This window comes from Pongo pygmaeus, chromosome 5 (genome assembly GCF_028885625.2).
Source record: "Pongo pygmaeus isolate AG05252 chromosome 5, NHGRI_mPonPyg2-v2.0_pri, whole genome shotgun sequence".
In the NCBI taxonomy this organism is placed as follows: domain Eukaryota; kingdom Metazoa; phylum Chordata; class Mammalia; order Primates; family Hominidae; genus Pongo; species Pongo pygmaeus.
The window spans coordinates 106,011,768-106,038,303 of NC_072378.2; the positions used below are offsets into that span (position 1 = coordinate 106,011,768).

A 26,536-nucleotide genomic window follows, 5' to 3' on the forward strand; every position below is an offset into this window, starting at 1 on the left:
TAATCCCAGGTTAAATTTATTAGATCTGAATTAATATTATATGAGGAAGGCATACTGCTTAGTAAAATGTAATGTAATTTTAGACTATATTACTTAAGATGTACAACTGTTTCCTACACACAAACAAATGGATTATATGCAAAATGGTTGCATAACTTATTTATCTTTGTTTTAAACTACTCTGCACATCCTAAAACAATTTTGCAATCAGAATTCTATCAGCCCACTAAGCAACAAGGAGTTTGTTTTGTTAATTGCTCTAGTTAAACCTAATTACTGTGGGTGGAGTGGCTTTCCGTGAAAGGGAGGAAGGCCCTAAGACTGGCAGGAGAAAATTTTAGGAAGAAGTCCAGTGCCAGGAGTGCAGATGGCTGAGTGGACAAAAGCAGACCCCACAAGAACTGTGTAAGTCACTTTCACTTGGAAAATATATTACATTTGTTTTTAGTGGATGAACTTATTTTCAAATGCTGTTGTCAGAGGTAAGTTCTTCCCATTCCCATAAACATGAACATCTTAATGTCTGTGGCTCCTGCCCTGGAACATGTTTTTTGAAGTCCCATAAACAAAGGCTGAGCGGCAGTCTTATTTTCTCTAGAAAAAGAGAAAGTACATTCAGAGCCCACTATAGTGCTCCCTTCACAGATGGGAGCTGAGAACCATTTTAATTGATTCATTCAGCAAACATTAATCAACCATTGATCACACCGCCAGGCACTGTGCTAAGGGCTGGATTTTCAAAGAATCCGATGATTATGCATAGCCTGGTAGGTAGAAGACCACAGAGAAAGATCATTGTCCAGGAGGATGAATCACAGTTAGAGCATGAGCAAAAAAGTGGTATACATGAGGAAATGGAGCCCAAGTCTCCCTGTTTTCCATAGACACCGCCTGAACTGGAAGCCAGGTGTCCGGGGCCATGCCTAGCACTGTCACCATTACCCAGCAACTCTGTAGCAATACATGTACTTCAATAAACCAGGACTGTATGTGGATTTCTTGGCTGTATCTTTGCTTTTTGGGACTTCTGAAATTAAAAATGTTTCCACGAATGTCTGAAGTCATATGAATGAATGTTTAATATACATAACAGTTTGAAGGATAATTTCACATGCTGTGTTCTCATTCCTAATGGCATTTTGGAAAACCTTCTGTCTTCTAAAGAATGGGGGAATATCATCACTGGAGAAACCTTTTCTTTGTCTGGCAGAACCTTTTTCTATTAATGTAAACTAGTTGTTAATGAAACAGAGGTCAATAAGGAAATAAATCTTTGATTTGTTTAAATATCTTCTGCACAGAACATCAAGACAAATGGGTGTCCCTTGTCTGAGGAGGCGAAGGCTTTGGGAGAACATTGAGTTAAGCAGTGAGGTAACTGTGATGAGATCTTTCTTGCTCGGTGAATGTGTTTACTTTTTTCACTGGTATTTATACTAGTTAATGTGTTGCTCCAGATAAATCTACTTCCTGCGTCCATCTTTCAGCTTGTTCTCCTCTCTTGGGAGTTGACAAATGGTTTGTGTTTTACACCGTTTATCAGCTGAGTCCCTGCTGGGTGCTGCCAGAGGCTTGCTCAGACTACTGTAGAGAAAAAGTGAGTATGGTAAATTTGTATTTCTAGTCCCTCTGTCTAGAGGAGGGTGCATCGCGCAGGAACAGATTCAGATGGCGCAAGTTTTACCTCCTGGAAGACATAAATTTTCAGTCCAAAATAAGCTCTTAATCTTTTCTTGGTGGGATCTCTGTAAAATTGAATAAATGAGACCCAGTTTAGAATTTCCTCAGAAGGGCAAAATTAAACCTACTGGGTGACTGCTGTCATATCTTTGACACCCTGAAAGTGCCTTACATTTGGGGAGCACTGAAAAAACGTGTCCCCCAAAATGACTGCAATTGTAGAGACTGCTGCTTTTGATGGAGTAGGATAGCAGCCAGATGCCTTCTTTGTGTTATGTCAATGCTTTTGAATTTAACATTCATTCACATTCATGCAAAGGGGATAAACTTAAGTTAAACAGCATGGCTGGGCACAGTGGCTCACGCCTGTAATCCCAATACTATGGCAGGCCGAGGCAGGCAGATCGCTTGAGCTCAAGAATTTAAGACCAGCCTGGGCAACATGGCGAAACCCTGTCTCTATCAAAAAATACAAAAATTAGCTGGGTGTGGTAGTGGGTGCCTCTAGTCCTAGCTACTCAGGAGGATCACCTGAACCCAGGAGGCTACAGTGAGCCATGATTGTGCCACTGCACTCCAGCTTGTGTGACAGAGGGAGGCCCTGTCTCAGAAAAGAAATAAAATAAAAAATAAAACAGCATGAGGGCCTTGAGTAGATCATTTGGGGGTCTCTGGAATTTAAAGTTTTATTTTTAAAAAAGTATTATTATTATCATTATTATTATTATTTTGACACAGAGTCTTACTCTGTTGCCTAGGCTGGAGTGCAGTGGCGTGATCTCAGCTTACTGCAACCTCCACCTCTCGGGTTCAAGCGATTCTCGTGTCTCAGCCTCCCGAGTAGCTGGGACTACAGGTGCCCGCCACCACGTGGGCCTGGCTAATTTTTGTATTTTTAGTAGAGACGGGGTTTCACCATGTTGGCCAGGCTGGTCTCAAACTCCTGACTTCAGGTGATCCACCCACCTTGGCCTCCCAAAGTGCTGGGATTACAGGGGTGAGCCACCGCGCCTGATCTATTATTTTTAACATTTAAAAAAACTGTTAAAACAAGGATCAGTGAGGGAAAAAAAAAATAACTGAAGAGAATGGTGTAATGTACCCAGTACCCAGTTCAACAATTACCAACTTAAGACCCGGGTTGTTTCATCTATCCCAACCCCACCCAATGATTTTGAGGCAAAGGCCAAAAAGCATATAATTTCATTGATGAATATTGTATCTTGTATTTCTGAAACACAAGGATGTATTTTAAAAGAAAATCAACACGGCAGGGTGCGGTGGCTCACACCTGTAATCCCAGCACTTTGGGAAGCTGAGGCAGGCAGATCACTTGAGGCCAGGGGTTCGAGACCAGCATGGCCAACACGGTAAAACCCTGTCTCTACTAAAAATACAAAAATTAGCCTGCCGTGGTGGCACGTGCCTTTAATCCCAGCTATTCTGGAGGCTGGGGCACAAGAATTGCTTGCAGCCAGGAGGTGAAGGTTGCAGCCAACCAAGATCATGCCATTGCACTCTAGCCTGGGTGACAGAGGAAAACTCTTTCTCAAAACAAGCAAACAACAACAGAAAAAAACCCAACACGTGATTCATGCTGGTTGGAATTGTTAATTCCAGTATTGTATTTTAAAAGGACAGGTTATTAACCACTCTTTAGGCTATTGAGCAGGGAGGAGTGGGAAGAGATAGCTCTATAAAGATTTTTCAGCATTAAAAACACACCCAGGGGCCAAGATTGAATTGCGAAGATGATTTTGCTCCTTTCATGGATTCTAGGAGATTCTGGAAGGAGAGCACATGCAGGTAGGCACCAAACTGGCATTTAAAGCTCTGTTGTTTAGATAGAATAACATCCTTTGGGGTGTTGGGTGAGAATGAAGGCTTTACTCTGCCTAGCTGGTGGTGGCAGTGTAATTAGTGAGATGTCAGCTACAAATGAATCAGTGAGGCATGCACTCCCCACACATAAGCACATGCAGATTTGGCAGCTAGCAGTGATCTAGCAGTTGGATCCTAAGTGTGCCTCGTGCCACTTGTTGAGCCTAATGCAAAGTGCAGTTTAATCACTGATGTGCCCGTGAGCATGATTAGCTGTTAACCGATTAGTGAACTGTCTGAGGCCCCAGAGTCATTGATTTGGACTCAGCCTTCTGTTCCACACCCCCCACCACAGCCCCTAGCATCCTTCCTTCTCCTTCCCTCAATCTATGAGGAAGAAAGGAGAAGGAGAAGAGGAGAAAAGGTCCAGATGGGAAGAAAAGAATGCTGAAAAGATCCTGTAGGAAGTAGGTCAGGTACTTTGGAGATTAGAGTAGCTTGCTTCATCCCTGAATGCGAGAGCCAGGCACAAGTAGCATACAATTAGAAGGAATTAGAACAGCAACAAGTAGCTTGGATTTATCAGCTTTAATTGTCTATTGTCAGGACAGATCTCTCCTCCCAGGGATCATGGTGGCGGTACACATCCTAATACTTTTAATGGACATCCATTGTGGGATTATCTCTCCTAAAGGCAGTGCCTGTTCTCTTAAAAGGAGCTGTGGGGATCCTGCCTGAAAAGCACCAAACCACTCCTTCCCTGTGTTTGGTCCCATTCTAGGGTGAAGCAGGGTTGCCCTTCAGTCCCCCAGAGGTGCACCTTAAGGGGGCGGATGCCTACTGAACATTAACTCCTTTGCCCTGCTTCCCCGGGGTGCCTGCTTGGAGGAAACAATGGGCTGTAGATGGAGAACAGATAAGTCAGGGCTGATGGCTTCTGGATCTCCAGGCTATCTTCATGTTAAAAGGTTTCCCAGCTTTTCCTTAGTCAACATTAGAGAGTTGTTCAAAAGATAAGGTGTCTATTAAATGAGGTTTGTTATTGTCTTGCCTTTGCCTTCTCTTTTCTCCCTCCCCTCTCCACCTCTCAGGTGGGTGGAGGTGAAGGACAGTCAATGCCTTCTTCCAAACTCAGGCACTGAATTTGGTTTAGGCGGGTTGAACTTCTTCTGGTGTCACCACCGGTTTAACATTTAAAAGGTTCTCCAATAAGCGCAGCCCCCTCCTCCTCATTTTCAAGTCCATGTGTACCTTAGGTCCAGTAGGTGCTTAGGATCCAATACAGAACCCTGAGCTTGGCTGGAAATCTGAGAGCCAAGTTCTGATTTTGCTCCCTGAGCTGCAGCCCTGCCTGTGGGCTGGCATTTCCCAGGTTCACAGTTCTATGTTAAGATCCAATTACCAAAAGAGTCTGGGAGAGATGCCGTTTCTGCTTCCTGACCTCTGGTCCTCAGTTTCCTCAGCAGGAAAATGAAGTGTTGAAGGGGATGTATGGTCTTCGACTTAGTTTGGATACTAAATCCCCTTTGGAGCAGAATAGGAGTTGGGGGCTGGGGGTGGTCAAATGATTTCACTATTAACCTTTATGATTCTGTCTCTTCTATCCTAACTTACCTTGGCATGATAAAAGTCAAGCCTCTGCAGTCTTGATCTTCCCTTAGAAAGGATGAGAAGAAATCGTCAGTCCCATTTTAAATAAAACCACCTGTGTCCTTTGGTTAATATTCTGTGATTTCAGGGAAGCACAAGGTGGTAGGTACAACTGTAGGGTCCCTTTTCCTGTTCCAAGGGGACTGCTCCTCCCTGCACTGGGTCTTCTGCTGCTGTTCCTGCTTATCCTCCAGAGAAGCCTTTCACCTTCATTTTTAAGCCAACTGGTCCTCCCTAATCTTATTCTTGGCGACCTTCCCTTTATTTCCACCTTGAGTCCTCTCCTCTTCCAGAATGGCTTCTCCCACTGAAAGGTGAGAGAAGCAAACATTTGACCCACAGTCTTGCTCACTCATTTGTGTGGAAGCTACTCTTCCTGTTCTCCAAATAAAGACAAGAGATGAGTTTCAGAGTGGACACCTTTCCTATTGCTCTTTTTCTCCCTTGTTAACAGTTCAGGTTTTGCCTTCTGTTAGTTTAATTTTAGGATTATTCCTTTTTTCCCACCAGCTGTAAGGTTAGGAAGTGTCTTCTGAGTTCTGAAATAATCTTCCTTCTCCTGTTCTTTCCCACAGACTTCTCAGAAGTTAAAACTCTTCTGTCTGAATATTCACTATGATAAAAACATAATTAGAAGGGAAAGCAAATTTTGGAAACCCCAAACCTTGGTTTCCCCACAAGTCATATGGAAATGATTAGCATTGCTATTATCATTTATTAAGTTGGTAGATGCTGAACTAAAGGAATAGTTTAAAAAATAATTTTAAAATCATATATAAATGATTAGATGAGAATACAACTGTCTTTCTGAAGGGAGGGCTAAAAAAGATATCAATACTTAGATGTAATGATACAGGTGGTTCTATAAATACTCTGAGACCTCGGACATCCTGTGGGTTTTATAAAGTCCTCTGGAGAACACTTACATCTTCATTCCTAGGGTGGGAAGGGAGCTCTACTTGGGTTCTTGAATTTACTTAATTTTTGTTTCCCTTATGTAGGAAGTCAAAACACTGACCTCATTCCAAAACATCCAACAGCCCCTGAAGGTCACCGTCCCAATGTTTAGGCCCTGAATATGTTTGTCAAAAGTTTTTGGGAGGTGAGCTGTGTCATGAGAAGGAAGCTGGTGCTATTTTTAAATTGATTCAACTCATCATCGAAACATATCATACACATATCACACCAATGACACAAACAAGCTGCATTGTAACATAGCATGTGTCATACATATATTCTGTCTCACTCATACACACATACTCGCTCTTCTTGTCCAGCGTTTAAAAAGGAAGGCAGGCAGAAGGCCAAGCCCAGTGATTTGAGTTGAAAAAGCTGTTAAAGTTTAAAAACCAAGTGTCCCTCTAGTTCTCAGCCTGGCTTTGAGACATGTGGGAGGGCTTCAAAGCCTCAGTGCCCCTCTGTCAGGCTCAGGCTTACAGTTGGTCCCCAAATGTTTACCAGCATGAAGATGCCTAACTTACAGGAAGCGGGAAATGGGTGTGGGGGGTGAGGGTGGGTGGGTGGGTAGGGAGTAGGAAGAAGAGGGTGGGGGGGGTTATTCTCTTGATGTGGTTAGCCTGTCATTGACCTTGTTTGGGTATGGCAGGAGTTGAATGAGAAAATGAAAGCATGTTTCATCTTGGGTACATTTCATCCCTTTTTTTTTACTTTAGGAAAAAAAAATTCCTTAGGAAAAAAAATTTTTTTCCCCCAAGTGGAGTTCAGGTCTCCAGATTTGGTACTCAATTTCCCTTCATTCTACAATAGTCCTTTCCCTATAGAGTCATCTGGCCGCCAACATTGCAATTCCCAATCCACCCAGGAACTGGGAGAGGAAAAAAACTGGCCTAGTAGCTGAAACCGAATTAAAATTGGCTGATGGAACTGTTGTGATGATGCCATCCACGGGAATAGATAAGAATTTCTGAGAACAGAACTATTTGGCTCATTCATGATTTGCTGCCATTGTGAACACTTTTAATGAGAGAGCTCTGCCTGAGAAATGCTGATTAATAAAGATAACTGAGGTTCTTTTCGGTGTTCTAACTTGGGGGGAAATAATATAGTGACTAAAAATGCACCAAGTTATTACTTAGAAACAAACCCTTTGAGACACAAGATTCCAGACAGTGGCAGCCTCTGATAGCTCTCTCTGCACAGCTGTACTGCTGCCAGGGTCTCCCAGCTTTAGTCAGCAGTAAAAAGGTGCACTGCTCAGGCCCTCTGGGAGGACCGAGTGAAGTTCAGAGGTCAGTCCCTTTTATTCCCCCTTAATGGTTTTGTGCTGGACAATACCTAAATATTACAGTATGGACATGTTTTTTCCTATTATGGAGCAAGCTTCCTTTCTTTTATTTCTTCTTCCTTTTTAGTAGCTTTCATTTTAAATGATGATATCCATCCTTGACTACTATAATCATAGTCGAAAGTTGGTTTGGAGGTTTTTTTTCCCAATCACTTTGAGACAAGAAGCAAACATGTGAAGGACTTTACATTCCAACACTCTGTCTGAAAATTTACTTTCCTTAAAGTTCTACCCGTGGCCTTGTCCAGCTCAGCTGGGACACCTGGAACTAATTTTAGGGTTGCCTGGCTAAGCCCCACACTGGTATTTGAAGTTTGCGTCCTCCCTAGACTCAAGCCCATTTCACCACCTCTGAAGGTGAGTGCAGGCTGATATTAATTAACAGTGAGTTGATTCACTGGCATCTTCCAGTCATTAAAGCAAATATTTGGCTTAAAATAGCCTTCTTCCCACCTCAAATATCAAACTTTTTGCCTATTCCCTTACTCTATCATGGTTGACTCACCAGCAGTTGCATGATGGTGTATGTGGCCTAAGAACAGAGTTTGATTCTAAAAGGGAAGTGAAATACTCTTTAACATCTGCAAGTGAGACTGTTTGAACAGCAGGCCAGCCTTCAGTATGACTACATTGTTTTTCTGTCCATTGTGGTGCTGACTCAGCATCAGTTAATAAACCCTCTTGAGCAGGCTGGATTTCTCTTGTTTAATTATCAGCTTGGAGCTTTCTGAGGACTCTTAGGAATTGTTCATGCAGTCTTCCACCCCTAGCAGATCTGCCTTCTAAAAGTCCTGCTTCCTCTTGGTGCTAGCGTCCCCTCTGGCATAACATGCAATCACAGGTGGGCCACGCAGCAAGCAGGGAGTGTGTGCTAATCATGTCCCCTAGTGGGAATTTAATTGTTCTGTACTGAGAGAGAGATTGCAGCAAGACTTTAGACACCATTTCCTGGCAAATAATCTTTTGCCTCTCCCCCTCACCCCTAAAAAAAATTCTAGAAAAGTTTTCTAAAAGTAAGAAAAGAAATTTTAAAGATAAACAGACATATTTTTAGGATTGAGTTGGGCTTTTGTTTTGCTTTGTTTCATTTCTTCCTGTAAACAAATACTCAGATGTCCATTTCATTGTATGACTAAGTTGGTATCATTAGGTTGGAACTGGGTGTGTGTATGTGGGTGGGTGTGTGTGTGTGTGGGTGTGTGTGCACACGTGTATTTAAAATGTTAGAAAAGACATCGCAGGTCGAAGGAGAGATGATTTAAAAAAAAAAAACCTACCTATGGTAAGGCAAGCAGGAAAAAGGGAAGACCTGGATTTCAATGATCTAAATAATAATTGAAATGGGGTGTTTGCTATAAACATTGTTTCTCTGAAATAAAGGATTTCTTGCTGAAGGCACAAGACCATTGAAGGAAGTAAAGCATCTGGTTTGTTTTGTAATGAGAAGCAGGAATGCAAGGTCCACGCTCTTAATAATAAACAAACAGGACATTGTATGCCATCATCACAGGATGTCCTTCCTTCAGCAGAGGACTGACTGGGCTGGAGGAAAAGCTGGCCGGGGCTCAGAATAAGCCCCACTAATTACTGCCTCCTCCGACCGCTTTCCACTTGTAGTGATCAGTTCAATATTCCTCTGAACTGTGAAACGATTAATGCTCTACATTTTACTTACACTCCTGGGAAGTCAGCCTGTGGGTTCTGGGAGGAGAGGAAAGGAAAACAAACATTAATCTGTAGAATTATAACTTTTGCCTATTTCCCTATTTACTAAATAAAAGAGGAAAGTTAGTTCTGCCAAGTTTGAACGTTAGCAGGAGAAATGGAATGTTACAACTTTTGGGGCGGGAGGCGGGGAAACGTGCGTTACATACACAACAGCTTGAGGACCAGACAGCTCCACTGTATTACATTAGCTGCCAAAACAATTTAACTTGCTCTTTTGAAGTAAGATTTGTGTCTTTTGTACCTGGGGATCTGAGCTGAGAAATCAGAAATTGTAGGTAAATTTTAAGTTTCCTTAATTTAAGGAACGTGCGCCCCCTAATTCTGCCGCGCCAGGAAGGAGGGCGATCTGGAGTGTTTAGAATACAATAGAGCCCAGTAAGCGTTGAGGTTAAGTGCCTTCAAAGGGAAGTAAGAAGATTCCAAGTCAATGTTGAAATACACATGCGAAGAGAGGAAGCTCTCGGCGGCTGTGCTAGCAATCTGGGGGAAAGCCCTGGGCTCGGCCAGGTGGTGTTGGCCACGTTGGCCACGCCCCCACTTCGCGCAGCCGAGTGGCTAAGGAAATCTTAAGCAGGGAGGGGAAGCCAGACGGTTAACACAGACAAAAGTGCTGCCGTGACACTCGGCCCTCCAGTGTTGCGGAGAGGCAAGAGCAGCGAGCGCGGCACCTGTCCGCCCGGAGCTGGGACGCGGGCGCCCGGGCGGCCGGACGAAGCGAGGAGGGACCGCCGAGGTGCGCGTCTGTGCGGCTCAGCCCGGCGGGGGACGCGGGGAGAATGTGGACTGGGTAGAGATGAACGAGACTTTTCTCAGATGTTGGATATTTGCTTGGAAAAACGTGTGGGTACGACCTTGGTAAGGAACTTGAATTTTTTTTTTTTAATTCTGAAATTGATCTGAAAACTTTCTTTTCTTTTCCTTTATTATTATTATTATTATTTTTTTTTTTTGCTAATGTCGCAGTAGAAACATGCTTCTGCTTTAGTGCACTTAGCGCTGTCAAACATTTGTGAGACTTTCCTTATGAATCATTAACCCTTTCAATTCTAGACGTAATTGCCAATTCATTGAAATTTCAGTAGTGGTTCCAGCTCACACTCGTCAAACTATTCCGGGTTGGCTGAAGTTTTCAATTTTATTTTATTTTTAACATGTATTTGGCGTCATGACTCTACATGTTAGAACTAAATAAAAATAAGCAGGTTTGCTTAAATCATAACTGAGGGAAAAACAACTTTGCATCCAACTTTTTTTTAAGAGCATCCTATTTAGAGAAGTGGAAGAATGTAAAAACCTCCTTGAAGGACTGCTACAGAATGTTATGTTTACATTTGAACAAGCACACATTCTTACATGGAAATGATACCCATATTCCTCATTTTTATCAAACATGTCTATATGAGAAAACCCTTATAGAAGTTGTTCACCTTTTTTTGCCTTTGGAAAACACTTTTTTTCTGAGTGTGAGGGAGGATTTTGGGGGAATATCCTCATCAATGTACAAGTGGAAGCAGAGCTTGTCCTCCAAGTCTTCCAAATTTGTTATAACTTTAGTTACAGTAAACTGTAGTACATCAGTGACTTCTGGGAATTCATACACTTTCAGATTTAAATGGAAAGTGCTATTTGTAGCTGAGGGCTCCTAAAGGAATTCTCTCCAGGGAATTTTATTGAACGGTTTTATGTTTTGTTTTTGCCTTTTCAATTTGGTGTGAGATGCTTGCAAGTCAGAAGACACTGCAGGCTGTTTTCCCCTTCACCCATTTTTCCTCGTCTTTTCCTGTGGTCCAAGTGATTTCTAAGAGGCCGTAGCTCAGTGATGCTGGCAGGATGCAACCCTTTTCAGTCTTCCATGTGAGAGGATGAAAGAGAGCTCGCAGCAGAGGGAGGAGGCAGTTGTTTTGAAAGTTGTTTTGCGTTGGGAGCTGGTGGGAAAGTTCAGTCTTCCCCATTTGGAAAAGGCAGGCTGGGTTCCGCTCCTGCACCACACGCGCTTTCCATTTTTAGCTTCATTCAGAGGCAGACAGAGCTCCTTCCTCTTCCTCTCCTTGTTTGTGACACTTTTCTGAGGCAGCTTTTCCACAGTGCCGAGGGTCTGGCGGCCATGACCCCAGGCATTCTGGGACACTGGACTGTGTGCCCAGAACATTTTTCTGCCATGAGAGGTAAAGCCAGGGATTGTTCAGAGGTGATTCTTTTTTTTTTTTTCTTTTCCCCACAGTGAGGTTGCCACATTCTTTTTTCTTTTTCTTTTTTTTTTTAACTAAGAGTAGCATTTAAAAACCTTGCTTCTTTTCAAGGCAGTTTACTTTATACGGCTTTTTGGCTCTTACTCAACTGTACCAAGCACTCTGCATCTGCTTTTAAAGTCTTCAGACTACTGTATTAGTCATAGCCTCTCAGAGGGAGCCACAGGAACGGCGGGACAATGGGGATTAAAGGCCTTTCCCTTCTCTTCCAGGCTGCCCCCAAGTGTAACTCCAGCGCTGTGAGGTTTCAGGGATTGGCAGAGGGGATCAAGGGGACCATGAAAATGGACATGGAGGATGCGGATATGACTCTGTGGACAGAGGCTGAGTTTGAAGAGAAGTGTACATACATTGTGAACGACCACCCCTGGGATTCTGGTGCTGATGGCGGGACTTCGGTTCAGGCGGAGGCATCCTTACCAAGGAATCTGCTTTTCAAGTATGCCACCAACAGTGAAGAGGTAAGCCTCTGATTTATTGACAAGAAGATTGGGGACCTGGTGCCAAATCTCCCTACTTGCCCTTGAGGCCTTGTATATCTCTGAAAACCTCTGAGAATTTGTAAGTATCAGTAAATAATTGATTGCTCTATTCAATTCTTGCATTGCTTTCTCTTTTCCTAAACCATTTCCTTCTCATTTCCTCCAGCCCTCAACTGTTCCGTACTAATTAGTAAACAGTTAAATATTTTGGCAAATTGACAAGTCTTAGAAAAGCAACTTGCAGCATAGGGTGGGTGAAATTGTTAGTGAACTTCAAGAAAGCTCTGGGCCCACTGGCCCTAGTGTCCCTGTTGTACAGTATCTCTTAAGGGAGAAAACTTTTTCTTGGAAAAAAAAGTTTTAATGTTTCTTTTGTCTGTCTTTGGTAATTAGTTGGCTTTACTCTTTTTAACAAGCCAGCTTTATTAGCTGGGTTTCTAAAACTATCCTCAAAACTTTGACGTGTTTATGAAGTGAAGTGATGGTATAAGCCGAGAAAGGGGGTCATGTAAAAGTGTCCTCTGTCTGGATGACTTCAGAGGTAACCACTGTTTATCTGCAGCAGCTCCTTTGCTGGGGCTGGGCTGGCAGGCCAATTCCTTACTGGCCTCTGAAGTGGGTACACTCTTTGTTGTTTCAAAGGGGATGAAAACCCAAACTTGGAATGAGCAACTGATTTGTGTTTACCTTTTATATAAAGATTATAGCTAGGCGTGATGTTTAGCTGTGAAATAACTTGCAGAACCACCTCTTGTTTTCAGAATTTGGCTTACTGTAGTTGCACTTACTAGTCTACTACTGGGTTGAGTTGAATGAAAGGACACCTCAGCAGACTTCCCATACCACCATTAGCACAGAGCACTGTCAATTCTATTACTTCCTTCAGAAAGTAGGGAAAGGGGATGATTGGCCGTAGAAATCCAGAATTTGCTACTGGGACTATTCCTTACAGCCATGTCAAATCACTTTCCCCCTTCCCTAAGGAACAGTGAAGGAATCCGGGAGACTGGGAAATGCTTTGTCTCTTTCCTGTTTGTGTGTCTGAGCCCAGTGTTTTTGGTGAGGGGGAGACACAGCTGTCTAAAATTAAATAGAACAACAATGCTCAGTCTTTCTTTTTTCCCCCGCTGCTGGGTGAATGGAGGCAGATTTTATAAAAAATAAAATTTAAATTCTAGTTGTACTTGAATGTTACCAAAAAATTTAACCCCAGAGGTCAGCCTTAATTATACCTCTTCCTGAAAGTAATGCTCTTCTTATAGAAAGTCTCTCAATATGTGGCCCTTGGAATGAATGTAGGATTTGTTTGAGTATATAAGGTTTGACTATGGCTTTAAAAAGTGTAGTGTGTTTTTTCCCCATATCAAGTTTGACCAAATATTGGTCTGTTCCCAAGGTTCATTTGTGCTGTGTTGCCCTGTCCAGCCCTTTGGGACTGAAATAAAAATCTCCATTCTGTGGGTCATCTTTGCCTTTTAATTCTATAATGTTCTTATCCTCAGTTCAGCTCCTAGCTTAAGTTTTTCAATTTCCATCATTCTCCTTTAAAATCATAGCTAAGTCAAGTAATGCTCTTAGATAATTTAGTTCAAGGTTCAGAAAGATAGTCACTTACCCAAAGGCATATAGGTAAAGCCAGACCGGGGACTTGAAGCAAAGTTCTTCTGACTTCTCCAATGAGTGCTTCTCGATTATGCTACACTGGCCCCTCTTGGTGTCACTGTGGTTTTAGTTATCATCTTAATATATTTCAGACCAATCCTTAAGCTAGTTTGTGTTTTTTTCCCTCTGAATGTATAACTTCCTATTTCAATATATTAAGCAACCAAAAAACAGACAATGCCTGTGTTCCTGAAGAAGGTCCTTCGAAACTAACCTAAGAGGTCGGGGTTCTCTTATGCTATTTCCCTATCTTGCGTTTAACCAAAGCGCTTGAATAGAGGATAGTATATCTTTAAACCCTAATCATAAGGTCAAGCAAGGAGTAAACTTGAATGTAATACTGTCTTAAGCTTACTCTGGAATTTGTACCTGTTTTTCTGTTTCTCTCCTTTGTTTTTGAACTTTGGGAAAGGACAGCTTCCTTTAGAAGGTGAAAGAGGATGGTGGGGTTGAGCCATTAAGGGTAGGGGCTGTCCGGGACAGCAACGTTAAGGACTGATGAAATGTTTACATTGTCTTTATTCAGTTAGTTCTTTAAGTTCCATGAGCCGTTGAAATAGGAAGAGTCTTTCTACAGGTACTTTTTATCTGACTTACTAATCTTGCCCTTTTTTAAATGTTTTCATTTAAATAGCAAAAGATGTTACAATATGTACTATTGTGCTGGCATACTGGGGAATTTTTTTTTTTACAAGACCATTTTTCATTATGAATTTGTACTATGTGTCAGCACCTTTTTTTTTTTTTTTTGGTTAAAACAAAACATACAAATCATATTTCTGATCTTGACCCTCATTTTTAGATTGGGTTTAGAATCATTCTGCACCTTTAATGAAAAACTGTTCTTACTTCCTATTTCCAGAACTGAAATCAAATATAGACCTACTATTCAAAACTTTGAAAATGTTTTAAACTGATGGGTTATTCTTTTATGGGGGTTTTCCCCTTGTCCTCCTGAAATAATCTCTTATGACTACTTGACTACAGAAAAATCAGTTCAAGCATTTATATTTTAGAAGCGTTACCCTGTAGAGTTTCTGCCCTCGGTTGAGACTGCTTGCACTCAAGAGGCACTGCGGCTCTGTGAGTCTCACCTCCCTGTATCGTGGTGGCTGATAAACATCAGACAGATCCTGAGGACTCCCTTGGTGTCCATTCTGATCGAAGTCCATTATTAACTCAAGCCATCTGTAAAAAGTATCTCACCATAACATGCAGTTCTCTCTTCATGCTGCCTTTTATTTGAGAAATGATGTACCGAGGCATCACCATGTCTCCTTTAATAGAAAGATAATGAAGAAGGAAACCTTCTCCAAACAACTTTGTTCACTTCACTCCTTTTAAAAATGGGGTGATTGCCAGGCGCGGTGGCTCACGCCTGTAATCCCAGCACTTTCGGAGGCTGAGGATGGCAGATCACCTGAGGTCAGGAGTTCAAGACCAGCCAAGCCAACATGGTGAAACCCCATCTCTACTAAAAATACAAAAATTAGCCGGGCGTGGTAGTGGGCGCCTGTAATCCCAGCTACCTGAGAGGCTGAGGTAGGAGAATCGCTTGAACCTGGGAGGTGGAGTGAGCCGAGATCGTGCCATTGCACTTCAGCAAAACAAATAAGTAAATAAATGCCATTGCACTCCAGCCCAGGCAACAAGAGCGAAACCCTGTTTCTAAATAAAATAAAATAAAATAAAATAAAAATGGGGTGATTGCAGGCTGAAGGTCTTGGTCACTACTGAGTTCTAGTTCTCTCAAGACAAACATTCATATGGTCAAAACAGAATTATAATCTAATGAGTCATTCTTATAGAGTGGGATTCGGGGAGGGAAAAGAGATAGCTAGTAGTTTAAATGATCTTAATGTAATTTGGGGAGAGGATGATCAGATGACATTTAGACTTGGATATAGTTTCTGCTTCAAACCCACTGCTGTGTGTGTCTGTTTGCATACTCTCTAAAGAAGGAATTTGCAAAAAAAAAAAAAAAAAAAAAAAAAACCTATATTGTCGTTGTTACCAGCCTTCCATTAAGCACTCCAACTCAACCCATCCTAAACTGTAAAATCTCCTTCATTGTGTAAAATTGAAAAGAGAAGCCCTGTGTTTTGTCCAGAAGCTGTGGAAACTGTGGACGGCAGGGTGTGTTCTGTAACTGAGGCCACAGACAGAGACAAATCTGCTCAAGTGGTGGAGGGGTCTGCACCGCACATAAAGAGCTTCTGTGGGAGCAAGTGAAGCAAGGAGGTATTGAAGCCCGGTGTCCTCTTGCTGTTGAGTTTATAGAAGGCACAGAGCGGCCTGTCCCCAGCAGTAATTCTTTAGGACCCTGGTCAGTTCCAGTGAAGTTTCCTTCTTGAGTTAGGTGAACACATTCTTTGTCTTTTTAGCAGTGTGAAGTTTAAGGTACACACCAGGTTCCTCCTTAATATTTGCTTGGTTCAAAGATAAACTGTTACAAACTATGGGTCAGGGAGATGGGTAGTCTAAGATGCACATTCTGGATCTTTCTAGGACCAGAGGGAGGCTTAGTACTTGGTTTTTTCACTTCCCTTTAAAAACAGTCCTGGTTCCTGTTCCCCCTCCAAAGTTACCTGGACAAGCACCATAGTCTTAAGAGTTTCAGCTTTTATGGCAAGTGAATAATGTCTCAGACGTGCATTTGAGATGAAGGTGTTTATTGTATATTAGAACGCTAGACTTAGAATGGATATAGATGGTTTGTAAGCGCCTTCCAGTTTTGAAATTTTATGATTTTGTATCTTTGTCTATAGTTGTGAGTTTATATGTGCCCTATATGTAATTGAAATTTAAAATATTAGGGCGCTCTGTCCCTTTCCTAATGATAACCTAATATTGAAGCTCTTTAATTTGTTTGGGGTTTGAGGATTATCATAGACCTCTCTTCTACCACAGAGCCTTCTCTTTTTAATTGTTCTCCTGTCTTGCCTGTTGAATTGAATTTGTAAGGTTAGAGATGGCAAGAGCTACTTCCGGTGCTGCTTTATAGCTCACTAGTGACAAGTCCATAGTTGTGTTCAAATAGGTATTGGGTAGCTTATGCTTTCTAGTTGACTTCTTTTCGGGCACAAGAAAATGTGTGTAAGATTGATAGCTGAAAACCTAGAGGCCCATTCTGTAAAAGAATGGCAATTTGGAAGAAGAACCATGACCTCAGTGCAGTGCTCCTTGTTGGTAATCAAGCTCTGACTCCCAAGACACCATCTGTAAGAGACTATAATTTGAAACAAAGTTGATGAACCAGTTGGGTGCCTTTCTTAAAATTACTGCTGTAAAGTAGATATGTTGAAAATATCAACTGCTAATTATTGGCTCACCAACAAATGGCATGATTTGTTTTTCCTGTTTGTCATTCTAATATTATGGAATAATCACTGAAATATGAATGTTAAATGATTTGCATGTCATAGAATTCAATTCCATTAATTTTCCAAATTAATTAGATTCAATAATAATATGTCCAAAACAATGAGCCTCTGAATAAGTCTACTAAAGCTTTAAATATATATATTTATATCTCAAGACTGCTCTGAGATACTCTTGTCCCCAGTAGTTTTACTGCCAACAAATACCAATAATGACAAACGGTGATTAAAAGGGCAGATAGATGTAAATGAAGGCAGAGGAGGTGGATGAAATGAACATCTGCTTTTTTCAGCTCTCTGACAGAAATTCTTAAAGGACCAAAAATAACACTCTTGTTTCAACTTATGTTAGGTGTAGGAAAATTTTCTTTTTTTCTCTTTCCAGTCTGAGTATGCTTCATTGATTTGTATATTGAATACTAAATTGTTTTAGAAAAAAAAATCATTGGCTGATAAGACACTTAAATGAGAAAAGCTGGTCTGTCACAGGCATGTAGGTGTGCCATATCTATTTAAATAGAGGTTTAAATTATTGATGAGACTTAATGAGGAACTGGTGTACAGTGTAACCAAAATTGTAGATTCCACTGTGAACAATCTTTGTGCATTGATCGATTCACATATTTGAGTCTACCATTTCAGGTACACGAATGTACAGGAGCTACTGGGGATATAAAAACTGGAAAATAAACATTATCATCTATTACCACTCCCTCTTCCTTGGTCCATTTTAGTGAAGAATTCAGTAAAGTGATTGGTAGGCTATCTTGAATGAGAAGAAAATAAAACTAGGAAAAGTGAGAGAATAAAAACCAAAACAAAACTGTAACTGCAAACTGTTGTAAAGGACTACTCACAGAGGAGTTCTATTGAATAGTGACGAATTACTTCCTGATTCACGGTTGGTGATTTTTTTACCCCCTCAAAGAGAAATTTATTATTAAGAAGGAACTGGTATAGTTAACATGTTTCTTTAGCAAGGCCCCACAAAGTTAAAATGTGTAATGCATCCAGTCTGAGGTCATTTCCTCAGATCTTAGAACCTACAGCTTTCCTCAGTATAAACTTAATTTCAAAGGAGGGCTTTTGGCTAGGCATGGTGGCTCAGCCTGTAATCTCAGCACTTTGGGAGGCCGAGGTGGGAGGATCACTTAAGTCCAGGAGTTTGAGACAAGGCTGGGCAACATGGTGAGACCCCTTCTCAACAATAACAACAAAAATTAGCTGAGCGTGATGGTGCATGCCTGTAGTCCCAGCTACTCAGGAGGCTGAGGTGGGAGGATCTCTTGATCCCAGGAGGTTGAGGCTGCAATGAGCTAAGATCAAGCCACTGCATTCCAGCCTGAGTGATAGAGGGAGACCTTGTCTTTAAAACACACACACACGAGGGCCTTTGACCACTCTTGAGTAGAAGACTCGAGAAGAACAAAGTAGAAGGCCAGAGAAGAACAAAGTTACTTGAAAGATCTCTTATTAAAGAGAATATACAAGCTATGAAAAAAAAAACCAAACACACACACACATACAAACCTCATCTGGAATGAAAAAAACTTAATGCATTTGGTTTCTGGTTCCTTAGGCTGTTATGGAACAACCAAAGAACATTATTTTGGTTTCTGAGGTCAAAACTATTTTATTCCCCTCAAGCACACTATGCTTATGGTTTGAGGGAGAATGAGAAATAGGAAACTAGGAACAGGCTGAAATGGTCTAATCTTGACCATCTAATTCTGCAGTGTCTTATTCTTAGTCTAAAAGATAATGGTTATCTTCGCTGTTCTAGCATAAAAAGTAATGATAAAAATGAAAGATCCTGTATTACCAGACAATAATCCCCTAGACTGTTTTAACGCTTGGTTGAGTATTTGCTTATGATCTCAGACTTTAAAAGATGGTCTCCCCCTATTGTGAAGCTTGTTAATTATGTAGGCATCATTAATGTCTGTTTACTTATCAAAATTTTATCGTTAGTTGTATTACCACTTGACAGTCCAATTTATTTATTTGAAAAGATTGGTTAACATTTTATAGTTAAAGTAATTGTTTCCTGTGTTTTTTCCTGTTTAGGTTATTGGAGTGATGAGTAAAGAATACATACCAAAGGGCACACGTTTTGGACCCCTAATAGGTGAAATCTACACCAATGACACAGTTCCCAAGAATGCCAACAGGAAATATTTTTGGAGGGTAAGTAAGGGAAATTTCTTCAGACCCATTAAATGTTAGGGAAAAAATGGAGCTAAAAGAGCTGGGTGGCTCACCTTTCTCATCCTGTGCTGAGAAATGCTGGGGCTCACCCATAAGTATCCAGCATCCCCATGAACACGGAATTCTGAACAAATGTGATGAAACCGATTAAATGTTTGGCCTGTAGGTGGTTAGTGATGGAGATACGGGCTATATATGAATCTTGATTTTTACAATTCATTAGAGCTTTGTAATGAAAGGAAACAGTTTGTTGCTTGCTTTAAGGATAGGTTCATTTGCATTTCTCTGCAAGGAAGTAGTAATGAGTCACCAAGCCTTAGATTTTACCCCTTTTTGATTTCTTGCTGACTTAACTTTAATTGAATGGAAGAGTTATCACAAATGAATTATCTTTTTGGTTTTTTTTTTGGAGACGGAGTCACGCTCTGTCGCCAGGCTGGAGTGCAGTGGCGCAATCTCAGCTCACTGCAACCTCCCCCTCCCAGGTTCAAGCGATTGTCCTGCCTCAGCCTCCCGAGTAGCTGGGACTAAGGTGCGCGCCACCATGCCCAGTTAATTTTTGTATTTTTAGTAGAGACGGGGTTCCACTATGTTGGCCATGATGGTCTTGATCTCTGGACCTCATGATCCGCCCGCCTTGGCCTCCCAAAGTGCTGGAATTACAGGCAAGAGCCACCGCGCCCAGCCAGGAATGACACAAATGAATTACCTTATAAGTAAATGCCATTAAGGAAGGATAGCTGGAAGATGGGTTGAGGGGAATGGAGGACCACAGAACTAGTCCTATTTAAACACATGTGCATGGTAAAACGATTCCATTTGACAATAGGTTAATTATCTCATAGCATAAGGAAAATGCTTAACAGTCATATGCAAGATGATAAGCTTTCCTATAGCATCCAACCAAAAGATCTAGCCAGTACAATTTCCTTTGCTATATTAGGGTTAGAAAGGCCCCCAGAGGTGAACTAATTAGATGGAATCCTTGAATAAAACACTGGATTAGCAGTGAACAGAAAAAAGTCAGATTGCTTTCCTTCTTCCCATAGATGTCTCAGGGATATTTAGTTTTCTCAGAAGATAAAGAATTTAGTAAGCGTTTTTTTGTGCATACTTACATGAAATGTACATTATTTGAATTCTTAAAAAAGAAACAGCTGCATGATAACAAAAATTGTGTTATGCTTTCTTTAGCTGGTATTTTTGCCAAGAACAATTATATCGGTCGGACAAGAAGCTATTCCTAAGAAACAATATTTTTAATCCAGGAAGTTTTTCATTTTTAGAAATTTATCTTACTATTTCCCAAGCAAAAGAGGGTAGTTACAGATTCACTAAGAATCATGTGCTCACAATTTTTGTTTAGTAATTATTCCTCCTTAAAATATATTAATCACCTGACTTACAATGGTGGAACCATGAGTGCATTTTTGCCTTTATTGTCAATAACTTCTTCTCAGAAGTGAGCCACAAAGGTGCATAGTTCTTGGAGTTAAAGGTCTGAATTAAGACAATCCAGCGTAAGTCTCGTTAATGTGTGATGATTTTGAGAAAAGGCAAGAAGCACCTAAGAATCTCCCCTCACTGTCCAGTTCCCTGTTTCATTTAAAGATTCACTATAAGTAACTGAAAGGCTTTCCTTGGGAGGATTTATTTGAATCAGTCTTTCACATGCAAAGGATATTGTAGAACATCTCGTTTTTGCTGGCAGGAATATGAACATCTGTTGTGAGGAAAGAAAAAGTTTCATGCAAATTACACAGCCGAAGAAGGGATGTTCAAGTTGAGAAACCAGTGACATTTCTTGTAACTGTACTATGAATCAGCGCATTTTAATCTTCTAGATAATAATATGGAAGTGGAGGAAGGTGATAGGAAACGGTGTTCATTTTACGTATGCGTTATTTTATTTTATTGTGTGTGAGTGACTTCATGGCACCGACATTGCTGTTTTTAAATGAGGATACAGTAAATTGCCGTCCGAGGAAGGCTAACTGGAATCAACATACCCGTAGCTTTAGAAAGCAGTTTCCGCACCAGCGAAGAGTACAAGAGCGATGGAACCCCATGTTCCTGGAAGTTTGCACATCAGAGTAAACAAACTTGAAAACCCCTCTTGATAGCAGAATTCACCCAGCCTTGTTCCATTTTCTCTTAACAAAACACACCGCAAAAGCTCTCACAAGCTGCTTTGATGAAGCCACATGTATTTCCCCCTTCACAATTTACAGGAAGTTACTCTTAAAAGAAAGTGATTCTGGTGTTTACCGCCTGTGTTAAAGGGACAGAGTTCCTTTTTATTTCTGATAACGTTTGAGCGAAATACAGAAACTATCTGTAGACTAGCATAGTCGGTACGTGAGTAAGGAAAAGCAATAACCTGCTGTCCTGTGAGCGCAAAATTCCTGCTACGAACAGTGCCTTACTGCTGCTTGGAGACTGCAAGTCGCAGATCACACTAGGTATTGACTGATTGTATACGTGTAAGGAAATTTCTTAAAGTCTAAAGTAAAGGTGGTACCTCCTAAAAAGAGGGAAAGAGAGAAAACTTTGTGTGGAAGGATAAGGAGTGTGTTTATAGTTTCAGTAAGAGTGTACGTTTTAATTTTTCTTCTTCCTCTGCCTCTTTGCCAAGTAGCCTGAGTGCATCTGTTAACCAGAAGTAGTATTACTCTAGGACAAACTTCAAATTCTTCATTCTGCGTTGCCTTTAAGGAACAACATACCTTCTTCCTGTTCTTTTTCCAAAAACATATGCCTATGGCTCTGTGTGTGGTGTTTTAGCCAGCCTCCTCCCAGATAAGGGGTTGCCTTCCCTCCTTTGCATTGAAAGGAAAGTGCAAGTCTGGACATGTTTATCAAGAGGAAAAGTGACTTCTCAGTAATAGACTGTCAAATTCTGGCTGCTGCCCCAGTGTTAGCTTTGTTATGGCAGGTGAAGTTCACCTTTGCCCCACCCAGTGTTTCCACAAAAAGGCAAGGTTCCAAGTATTCATATGAACAAGTGTTACTTTAGGACTTGGAGGGTTGGGGGTGGAGGATGTTTGCATAGTTGAAGCCTTGGGCGGGGGTGTAGGAAACGGCGAGTACAGAGGCCATAGAAAAAGCTGAGACTCAGTTTGACGTCGTCAGCCAGCTTGGTCTTCTACCCAGTGACTCAAAGCACTAAAAGTCAGCATAATCGGAACTGAAGTCAGTAGCATCGCCCATTTGCCATTCACTGCAGTAGCAAAAGTAGTACTCTGTGGTGGGTTAATCGGTTTGAGGCAGCTCCTTAAATGAACATTTGTGTTTCATTTTTCTGTTATTTTCCCGAACATGAAAAGACGATAAAACTGAAATGGAAAAGGTAACTGACAAAGTGTGCCTTACCTGTTTCCGTCCTGATTTCTGCTGATTCAAGACTATTCTGGCTAAACTGATTTGATTCCTTTTCTAACTAGGCAGTAGGGGATCAGAAATCACACACGGTACCGGCTGTGTTTATTCTGAGAGGTGCTGAGGAGCTTTGGGTCTGACTTCCTTTTACATGCCTGTCTTCTCTTTTGGACAGATCTATTCCAGAGGGGAGCTTCACCACTTCATTGACGGCTTTAATGAAGAGAAAAGCAACTGGATGCGCTATGTGAATCCAGCACACTCTCCCCGGGAGCAAAACCTGGCTGCGTGTCAGAACGGGATGAACATCTACTTCTACACCATTAAGCCCATCCCTGCCAACCAGGAACTTCTTGTGTGGTATTGTCGGGACTTTGCAGAAAGGCTTCACTACCCTTATCCCGGAGAGCTGACAATGATGAATCTCAGTAAGTGGATTACAGAACAAAAAAATAAAAAATGCCAGTAATGTCGGTTCTGCCCCTGTGAACTAATAACATGTTGTTTAATTATACGGCTTTGTCATGTGTTGGATGAAGTAGGTGGCTTAAGCTAGGGACTAGGAAGAGGAAAAACATTTTTTGAGTCCCTATTAACTATTATGAAACTTGATCATTTAAAAAAATATATATATATATATGAGGAGCTGCCTTGAGTTTTGAATTCAGGATGTTACAGGAAGAAATATATGTCCAATTCTAATTTATCCAAAAGCAGTTGGGAGAATTACAGGGATTGGTCCAGACATGCTGTGTATGCAAGCTATAGCCCTTATCTGTGGTACTTTGGCAGGGCTTAGACTGCATCAAAATATTTATAGATGTACATTTGAGTGTACAGTTAGGATCTGATGTGGAACATTGTAAGATCATTGCTAGAAAAACTTTGTCATAATTTTTCAATATTATTCTAAGTGAATAACCGTAAAGATTTTATATCTTAGCTTCCTTCCTTACAGTAAAAAACTGTCTGATCTCTTGATCAGTATTATAGTAGCCACCTATCACTTTATCTTAACAAATTCTCAATTCCTTAGGTTTATGTGCTTTTACTTCTTTTATTTCATTAAAATTGCTGTCATGACCTCTCTCTGCAGAGGGCTGCATCATTTCAGTCATTCTCAAGTGATCTCTTTGAGCAATTTAAGAATTGCCATAAGATTCTAACCTCTGCTTTAACTATAGTTGTGTGTTCTTGGTTAGACCACTAAATCTTATTAGCAGTTTTAAAAATTAGTTCCTTTTGGTTTAGAAGTTAAGATTAAATGCTGAAGTTTTTGTAACTTTTGGTTTTGATATCATTTCAAACTTAAGAAAACATTTTAAGAAAAGGACAAAGAATTTCCACTTACCCTTTACCCAGGTTTACCAATTATTGATAAGTGTATCCATTTGCTTTACTGGAAGGCTAAATTGTTTTAGTTCTCATTTTCACCTTTGAGACATTTGGAATAAATATCAGTGTTAACATAAATTGGAATTTTTGACTTTGATTTTAGGACCAATGAACAAGCCAAGTACTTACCCTAGTCATATATAACCCAACCGTATGGTTATTTGGTATTCATTCCACACTTCATTTTACTTGATCCCTCTTAAGATTGCAAGGTTGCGTGTGCAGTTTTCTGAAAATCTGGGGCCATAGAAGCATCAGGACCTCCCCTGTAGGGGAGGTCATGTGTTTGGGGTCCTTACACAACAGGTTACCCTTGAGCTTCAGAAAAAGAACTGGCTCCCAGTTCCCCAGTTCCAGCTTGATGAGTCTAATCAGGTCCTGACCAAAAAGGTGGCAGTTCTTTTCCCTCATGTCTCTTCAGCGCTCCCTGAGACTCTGGAGACTCTGTCATATCCCTAGGGCTGAGCCTCCCAGGAACCATTCGGCTGTTTTGGCATCTGTGTATGCCAGGCCCAGTGCTGAGGACCTAGTAACAAATGACAAATGCACAGGCACAGCGGCATTTTTGTGGAACTCGTATTCCAGCTGTGCGTCTCAGCAGAAGCGCACAGCTCCCTCCTGGCTTTCTTAACATAGTGAGTCACTTCCGCTTAAGGGTCTCCTTACATTCCTTGAGTTTAATCATTCATGGATTCAGAGAAAAGTCTTTTGATTTTTGCTTTTCTTTAAACAGTTCATTTGAGGTGACCTACCCCAGTGACTTTGCACCAACCACCAAGAAACTTTTTTGCATGCTTCCCACACCCTGTGCCAATCAAGGGAAGAGTTTAAAGGCCTGGCGTTTTTACTCCTCAAGGAAAGGTTTTGCACAGTATTTTAAGGTTCAAATGCTTCTACTTTGTGTTCAGAAGCAACTGTCATATATACTGTGAAATGACACCTTTTATTTATCCCTTTTTATTTATGCAGCATGTCCCCTTTTATTTTGGCAGAATTTTTTCTAAATGGTGGTTTAACATTTTCAAGCACATTTCATTGTCCAATATTCATAGTAAAGAATGAGAGTTAACAATAACCAGTCACATTAAAACAAGATTCCTGCTGCCAGTTGTGAAACCAGTTGTCTTAGGCGTGGCAGCTGATGATTGAGACTGTGATCAGGAAAATTTCCACTGTTTCATCAGGCCTAATAGGTAGATTGTGTCTCCAAATGAATTGTGTTGGGTTTCTGTGCTTAAAGCACAATAGAGGTGGTGCAAGAATCTCCATGAGGGCTTAAATGGCAGTGATGGTTCAGGCGGTAGAGTTTGGAGAAGAAGGGATTTGAAACAAACCAAAGGAAAGAAAAGTAAGTAGCCAGAAATCACAAACTGGCATTTTTCTAAAAACAAAGGAAAAGGAATAAAAGAACTAATAAGTTTGAAACCCCTACCCCTCCCAAATTTGGCAGGGGGGGTATTTTTTTTCTGTCTATCTAACTAACCCATCTAGAAAACAGTTGACCAAATTATAGACTTCTAAATGTTAATCTGCTTTCTCAGTTTCAGTTGAAAAGAGACTTTGTTTTGCCTACTGCAGAACTTCTAGGTTCTTTCTTATAGTCTTGGGGTTCTTATTATAGATCGAAAATGTGAGTCGGCATAATTAAGCCATTCGGAGTCTTCAGAAGCAGTTCACTCTTGAAATGACTCCGTCCGCCTACAGCCATTTAAGATTTCAGAACAAAAACAGATCTTGATTTTCTTTTTCATGTTAACTCAAGCTGCTGCTGAGTGGGAGAGTCAGAAATGACACCAGCTCCACTGATTACTCAGCTGCTGAAGGATGATTTTTTTAAATGCACCTTTACTGTATATGGACTTCCTAATTTCCACCTGTAGAGCATCTTAGAGAGGCTAACATGTCACTCTGGATGTTCTTTTAGAATAAGATGCAAATCTATTTTTCTGAAGGCATTAGAGATAGCAAACATTTATTGTGAGTTTACTATATACTAGGCACTGTGCTAAAGGTGTTTTGCATAGAAAGTTTAAAATTCTGGCTTTTTTGTTGGCCCAATCATAAGTTTCATATCACTTCAATATTCAAATTATATTAAGGTACTTAAGAAGAATCCCTGGCTAAATGTGAGGGGCAGTGCCACAGATGGACTGAAACATTACGCTTATTGCACATTTATGCTATTATTATTTGTCGAATTATAGAACCAAGGGAGTATGGAAGCTACTGGAAAAAATATGAGACTTAGATACATAATTTGCCGCCTAAAAATGGCTCAAAGTCATGAGGGTAAAGTTTTTTGTATTTCCATTTTATTCGAGTGGCATCATTTTTAAAAATCATTATTAATTTGACCCTATATAGATGTTTCCAAATAATTCTTTTTCACCTTCATAAAATTCCTTCCTGTGGCTGTAAGATGCCTTGCCTATCAGTTTTCAAGCTTAGTTGTCTCTCTCATCCTTTACCATTTTAGCTTTAAAAAACAAAAGTGACAATTAGAACTTCCTGCCTGCTGGGCCTCACTGAAAGACCGATATTGGCCTGATAAGGAGATATTTATTTTGGTTTAGTGGCTTCAGAAATCTCTCTCCCTCA

General features: G+C 40.8%; 1 protein-coding gene across 7 annotated transcripts in view; it reads left to right on the top strand.

Moving 5' to 3' along the window:
- PRDM1 (PR/SET domain 1) overlaps nucleotides 1–26,536 on the top strand; it is a 116,842-nt gene that overhangs the window by 83,658 nt on the left and 6,648 nt on the right. For 4 of the 7 annotated variants that reach the window (XM_063666473.1, XM_063666472.1, XM_063666475.1 and 1 more), the window contains exons 2-4: nucleotides 11,646–11,894; nucleotides 19,025–19,144; nucleotides 22,719–22,971. In XM_063666473.1, the coding sequence (XP_063522543.1) occupies nucleotides 11,712–11,894; nucleotides 19,025–19,144; nucleotides 22,719–22,971 (556 nt within the window). In that variant the 5' untranslated portion in view covers nucleotides 11,646–11,711. Of the gene's footprint in view, nucleotides 1–9,612; nucleotides 10,040–10,174; nucleotides 11,373–11,645; nucleotides 11,895–19,024; nucleotides 19,145–19,652; nucleotides 22,515–22,718; nucleotides 22,972–26,536 lie in introns of those variants that run through there. The other 3 variants (XM_054492334.2, XM_063666471.1, XM_054492336.2) reach the window with 3 other exon arrangements.